The sequence below is a fragment of the Enoplosus armatus genome, chromosome 13, assembly GCF_043641665.1.
Source record: "Enoplosus armatus isolate fEnoArm2 chromosome 13, fEnoArm2.hap1, whole genome shotgun sequence".
NCBI lineage: Eukaryota > Metazoa > Chordata > Actinopteri > Centrarchiformes > Enoplosidae > Enoplosus > Enoplosus armatus.
Genome location: NC_092192.1, coordinates 17,790,316 through 17,797,261, shown reverse-complemented (window position 1 = coordinate 17,797,261; position 6,946 = coordinate 17,790,316). Strand labels below are relative to the sequence as shown.

At 44.8% G+C, this 6,946-nt stretch overlaps 1 protein-coding gene across 1 annotated transcript; it reads right to left on the bottom strand.

Annotated features, from left to right (window-relative positions):
- LOC139295499 (protocadherin-10-like) lies at nucleotides 1-4,388 on the bottom strand. The gene is made up of 4 exons (XM_070917694.1): nucleotides 1,860-4,388; nucleotides 839-900; nucleotides 609-721; nucleotides 1-272 (listed from the first exon to the last, which is right to left on the bottom strand). Exons 1-4 carry the CDS (start codon nucleotides 4,386-4,388, stop codon nucleotides 1-3), a joined length of 2,976 nt encoding a protein of 991 aa, XP_070773795.1.
- Between the last annotated feature and the right edge of the window lie 2,558 nt (nucleotides 4,389-6,946).

Below are 6,946 nucleotides of genomic sequence, written 5' to 3'. Positions count from 1 at the left end.
TCATTTGAAGATGTCATTGCTTATGAGACCGTCATCTCTGTCAAAAGATTGTTCGTAGCTCGAGATGAATCTCTTTTTCTTTCCAAAAGTAGAGAAAGTGTTGTACACATCCAGTTCTCCTCTGGGTGCCAGCTTCAGAGTGCTGTAGTCAGACGTGGTGCCAGGGATGTATACATTGTGCTGGTACTCTGGCGGCTCAGAATGAGGCTGGGTGTACTTTGGAGCCCATGAGTAGTTAGGAACTGCTCCCTCTTGAAGAGACATCTTGCAGTCTGTAAGAAATGCGCATAAATTATACTTTGTATCAGAAGATTATTTCTGCAAAGAGCTCATATTTACATACAGTGTAGTTGATCTGAATAAGGTGGCTTTAAAGGCATCCTCTTAATTTCAGCCAAAGCTAAACACCTCTTGCAGGGACTTAAGTAATCCTCATGTTGATTCATTTAAATCCCCCCCAGTTTTGAGGCCTGGTGTTATCATCTTTTCAGTTTACCATTTTATATTTTTGACTAAATCCTCAGGCACAGACACAGGGAGAACTCCCCACCCCACCAGCCTCTTTCATGTGAACAATAATGAGCCCAAGTTGCACAGTTGCCACCTACCATTCATATGGTTTCCCCAGGTCCAGTACTGTGGTGCCACTGAGCAGGAAAAGCCATCGGCATCATATTTTTGTTGACGAGAAAGGGTGCCGTCCATATTTCCTGAACTGTACCTGATGAGATAAAGAGAGAGCACAAGTACAAGTTTAAGTGTGCGCATGTAAGTGTGTGTGTGTGTGTGTGTGTGTGTGCATGCGTGTGCGTTGCAATTGGCTCAACTATGTATTCACCTCTTATATGCTGAGTTGCGTTGGTTCTTGGTCCAGGTCCAGTCGTTGTTTGAGTACTTCAGCTGCACAGTTGAAACACAGAAACGAACACTTAGTGACCAGTTCAAGTAGAACAATTGCATTGCATTTATGTCTCGACGCAGTCATGTCTATATAATGGCTAAAGGCTAAAGGCATCAGATATATGGGACATACTGTCTACTTCATGTTCATGTTGAAAGCCACAGAAAGAAAGGGGTTTCTTATTAACTACGTTTTTTTCCTGACTATTAAAACTAAATTGTCTTACACATTTCTTACATTGACAAATTACACAATGGGCTCTCTAATGCAACATTATAATGAAATGACGGCGGCGATGTCACATCTCACTAAAAACTGCAAAATGAGTTAGTAACTAATCTGCTTGTGTGACTAATGTGATGTTTAATATTGATGGATGTACTTGTGCTGTTGAGCAGAGCACAAACACAGCAGCAGGGTTAAGATCAAGAGACAGCTTCAAGTCTGTGACACAAAGGTGCATCTCTTGCATCCCCGAACACCCTTTATGCCTGCGTCACACACCTTGACACACTGTGGTAATTGGTTGAGGTTATATGTTCCAATGGATTTCTTGCACAAAACATTGAAATTGCAAAATAGTCAACAACAACTGTTTTGTTGTGTTTATCGTGTAGATAACACACCCGCGTTCATCTGGTTGTTCTTCGCACATTCAGTTATTGTTACATTTTACAGTTCGCAACATCCCTTCATAGGAGAGTCTTTAGAACATAAATGAATGAAGAGCAGGCTGCGGTAGATCGCGTTACAGCGTCCCCTAGTGTGTCAAATGCATTGGGACATTTGCCCCCGTAGCCAATCTGTCTGTCATTTCCAATTGAAGTGAGACAACCGGACGACTAGTAAAGAGGCATGACTGAGTGTATGTAGTTTTGGGATAAGTGTGATTCTTAAAGTGGAGGATGTGAGGAATAATAATAATAATATCTCTGTTATGTTGATTTCAGTGCATTACCTCGTTTGGGGTCGCTGCTCTGTTGTTGGCCAGCTCATTGCGGTCCAGTGCGCTCCAGCCAGAGGTCAGGTAATCGGTGCTCTTGGCGTTGTTCCGTTGAACCGACATCACCGGGCTGCAGGGCTTCAGGAACATGAAGTCACTCCTGGACGACTCCGGTGTCAGACACATTTTGTAGCAGTACACCTGAGGAAGCGCGCCGTTGCCGTTTGCCTCCGCGCAGCCGGACGCGCCTGTGGACATCCGAACATTTAAGTTGGACTTTTTGAACACCTCCGTGGTGGTGGGTGTCTCTGAGCGGGAGCGGCAGCAGCAGCACCCGCCGACTGAGGGGAGGTTAGACTCTCGGTTGGACGGTCTGCCCTTCAGTCTCCGCACTGCAACCAGGACGATAATAGCCACCAGAAATGTGAAGGAGATGGCGCCCAGAGACACGATTAAGTACAGGGTGAGGTTGGAGCTGTGATGCGGGCTTAGTGACAGGTCACCCAAATCGGGCTGCGAATCTGGCAGGCTGTCAACCACTGACAGAATGATGGAAACTGTGGCCGAGAGGGGTGGCTGACCATTGTCCTTCACGAGAATGACCAGTCTGTGCCTCGCGGGGTCCTTCTCCACCAACTGGCGTATCGTCCTGATCTCGCCTGTGTACAGAGCGATGCTGAACAGGCTCGGATCTGTTGCTTGGAGCAGTTGATAAAACAGACGCGAGTTCTGACCTGCGTCCGCGTCCACCGCCCTGATTTTGGTGACAAGGTGACCTGCGTCAACTGATCTGGGCACTGCCTCGCCGGGCGCCGTGCCGTTTCGCGGAACCGGCGACACAATCACAGGTGCATTGTCGTTCTGGTCCAAAATAAAGATACTCACTGAAACGTTGCTGTTCAGGGGCGGGAAGCCGGCGTCTTGAGCCTGGACTGTGATCTGAAAGTTTTTAAGTTGCTCGTGGTCGAAGGATCGCAGCGCGTAAATGTTCCCGTTGTCTGAGTTTATGGACACGTATGTGGACACGGGCATTCCCTGTATGTCACCCTCCAGTACAGAATAGGAGAGGTACGCATTTTGACCAGAGTCTGGATCCAGGGCAGTCACAGAGCAAATGGATGCTCCCGGCGCGTTATTCTCGGTCAGATACACAGTGTAGGAAGGCTGTTTGAAGTGAGGCGCGTTATCGTTCACATCAGACACTTGAACCAAAATAGTTTTCCTCGTGAATAAAGGCGGAGAGCCCATGTCTCTGGCGGTAAGGGTGATGTTGTACTCTGCCACTGTCTCTCTGTCCAGAAAATCACAAGTTACTAGTGTATAGTAGTTCTTGAAGGATGAGTGGAGCTGGAAAGGGACGTGATGGGGGATCTCACAGTCCACGTTCCCGTTTTCACCTGAGTCCTTGTCCATCACGCTGATGACGGCTATCACCGTCCCCGGGGGCGCGTCCTCCTGCACAGGTGTGGACACCGAAGTCAGGATCACTTCGGGGAGGTTGTCGTTTTTATCCAAAACGTTCACCAGCACTTTGCAGTGGACCGCCACGGCGGAGGGCCCTTTATCTTTCGCCTGGACATAAATTTCATGCATCCTGGCCTTTTCGTAATCTATCACTCCTTTGACTTTGATTTCCCCCGTGCGCGAGTCCACGCTGAAAAGCTGGCGCACTTTGATGGGAGCGTGGCCACTGAACGAGTAGGTAATATCAGCATTGGGACCCTCGTCTAAATCGGACGCATTGAGTTTTATGACAACTGTGCCTTTAGGTGCGTTTTCAGCAAGTCTCACTCTGTAAAACGACTGATCAAACACGGGCGCGTTATCATTTGCATCCAAAACGGTGATATCAATTTGCGCAGTGCCGGATCTCTCCGGCGCGCCCCCATCCACCGCAGTTAGGACCATTTGGTGTGCACTTTGCTGCTCCCTGTCCAGTGGGCTTTGCAGGACGAGTTCTGCAAATTTACTGCCATCGCTGCGCGTCTGTATATCCAAAAGGAAATGCTCATTTACGCTCAGCAAATAGGTGCGGAGGGAGTTGGATCCGACGTCCAAGTCCTGTGCGCTCTCAAGTGGGAAACGGGATCCTGGCGCAGCGGACTCTGATATGTCCAGATTAAACTCGGTCCACGGGAAACTAGGAGAGTTGTCGTTCACGTCCAGAATTTCCATCTCGACCCTGTACAGCTCCAGAGGGTTTTCTATGACCACTTGCAGGTGGAAAGAACAGGACAAACTCTGCTCGCACAGTTCTTCACGGTCAATTCTTTCATTGACAAATAAAACTCCATTTTCTAAATTTACTTCCACATATTGCTTCTTGGCACCTGAGACTATCCGGAATCTGCGCGCAGAGAGCTTGTCCAAATCCAAGCCCAGGTCCTCTGCAATGTTGCCAACAAAAGCTCCATGCTCCAGTTCCTCAGGGATTGAGTAGCGAATCTGTCCACAGACTGCATCCAAGAAACAAGTGAACAACGCAAAACGGCACAATGCATGCCATCTCCCACACAGTCTTTTCTTCGCCCCTTGTGTGTCCATCTGTAGGCTGAAGCAATGCCGCAACTCACACCAAGGACTGTCTGTCCTGCGCTCATATGATGATTAAGGCAGAATTGTGCAAAATACAGTCTGGAAAAAACTTGACATTGGTGGGACTGGAACAGCGACTGTCTGCCTGAGAGAAAAGAGAGGAGAGAGAAAGGGATGTGCAAGGGCTACTCGCCTATCTCAGATTAGTGTGCGTTGTGTGTGTCTGTGTGTGCGTGTGTTTATTATTGGCCCTACTGTTCCAATATGGGGGAAACGACATCTGCTCGGATAATCTTTCCTGCCTACTAGCCCGATCAAATTCATGTCACAGCCTCGAGGCTTTGACCGCAGGTCAAATGTACTTGATTCAGTTTCTTATGAGAGTGTTTCATCATTTTGAACTGGTAGAGTTCAGCATAATCGGATATAAACAAACCTTCCTGCAGCATATTCACTCTAACTCACAAAACCTGTAAAAAGTTGTAGACCTTAAATTCTTAATCAAACTAATTTTATTATTTTTGAAATGCTTTACTGTACTGTATTTACTGTATTGTTATTACAGCACCTAATAAAAAATGAATGAAATTGTCGATCTACAGATTTGGAATAAAATGATTCTATTACAAACTTTTCAGTAAACTAATTGTCTTAACAAACTGAAACTGAAAAAACTCAATTCAAACCAGCTTTAAAGACCTAATGAAAAAAAGAATGATTGTTATCATTTAGAAGAATGCAGGGACTGTTACAACATTCTCATTAAAAGAATGAAAGTCCACATATTTATTATAGAAACAGGTACTATAAACTCACTATGAAACGACTATGGAGTCTCTAAAGAAGAATGTTACAGACAGTATAATGACAACAGTGTTGGTTTGAAGTCTGCAAGTTGTTGTCCTCAGGAAGCAGCTCAAACTCCCAGACACCATCACAGTACCCTGGCAGGCATTGCTCCTGTTTAAAACAGATTTTCTCTCAGCATATTTCAGTGTATTAATACTCAAATAGAGCAGTTGTATCTGTTTACCATCCACCTCAATGCATGCTCCACCCGTTTGCTCTGAAAAACCCAGTTCCCCTGGTTGGAAACTGAAAACACAATCTGTCTGCAGGAATGAAACTGCAGCAGATGGTGAGGTTTTCCATGGGCTCATGCTCTTTTTAATTAATGGAATGGAGATTAGAGGGCATTTTCCCTGGATCATTAGTGAACAGAGGAATTAAGACATTTTGTGAGGAATAATCCCAGGGCTATCCATGTGATGCACATGTGGTTTTCTCTCGGTGGTCATACTGACCTGCTTTTCACAGCCTAAGTGCATGGCATCACTTACGCACTGCAGAAACTAAGTAGCTGGGATAAGGGGACACAACCACCACATTTAGGGATCAAAAATACAAAAGAGATTATCTCTCTGTCACTCTCCCTCTCTCTCTTGCACACACACACACACACACACACACACACACACACAATGTCTCCCACTTTGTCCCTCTCTCCCTCCCTCTTTCTCTCACTCAAGGGCAAAAGTAGAATATCAATCCCTTTGTCTTTAACTACTTTCCAGCTTTAAAACTGTGGGATTAGAGTAGGTTAGCCTATATTCTGTAGCTTTTAACACTTAAGCGCTTTTAGCTGGAAACAGTGTTCAAGCATTCCTCTTAAATGGTAAAATGTCTGTCATGTAACATGTTCTGAGTGCAACTAATTATTTTTGAATTCTGTTTAACCTCATGTGAAACATTGCAGATGTTCTGCACCACCTGGAATGAAGAGCCAACAGCAAACTGACAGCGAGGACTTCTCACATGATTGACTGCTATGGTTATGAGGGCAATTTTATGCTCATCAACATCCATTCTCTTGTTTGTCTTGTCACATAGTATACAAATACAACTATGTTCCTGTTTATGTAGATTAGTGGCAGACATGCTATGAAAACGGGGTGCTGAGCAGAGACATGAAATAGCATGGGAATCGTTACAAATAGTATGATTGTCTGGTGAACAGGGACAGTTTGTGAATAAGATCTTGCCCTAGTGTGAGAGTGTGTGTGCATACACTCACTTGTGGGTTGGTCAGGAAGAAAGTGATGGTTTGAGTTTATCAAATGCACCCAATAGAATGAATAATACTGCCAGAAAAAAATAATTTTGGCTCCAATTAGGGTATTCTGTCTGTAAACATCGATTTTCATTAATAAATTAAGCAATTCAATAGTCTGCAAAAAATCCATTTGGATGTTACCTCATGCGCATGGTCGATTGTGTTTATTATTAAAGTCTTTGTTGCACCACAAAACTGTTGATATCTTTTCCCTGAGAGTACAGAAAGTTAGTGAATGAAAGGAATGAGGTGAGCTGTAAAGTCCTTTGTCCTCATTAGATTCTTTTACAGAAATTGTTATGGAGCCAGTATTTTGATATTTATTACTACATCAATATTATGTTCACAGGTATTACAACCAACATTAAACTCAGATTGTGTCTATGCTGTCTATAAAGTAGCTTCACAGTTTTATGTGAATCTAGCCTGCACCCTGCCGCCTATAAATGTAGCA

Bases quoted from the DNA above. Each gene is read 5' to 3' on its own strand.
- LOC139295499 (XM_070917694.1), bottom strand. From the start codon at position 4,388: ATGGACACACAAGGGGCGAAGAAAAGACTGTGTGGGAGATGGCATGCA. The intron at 722-838 runs GTGAATACATAG...TTATCTCATCAG, and splicing joins CGCAACTCAGCATATAAGAG to GTACAGTTCAGGAAATATGG. The intron at 273-608 runs GTAGGTGGCAAC...CATTTCTTACAG, and splicing joins CTGGGGAAACCATATGAATG to ACTGCAAGATGTCTCTTCAA.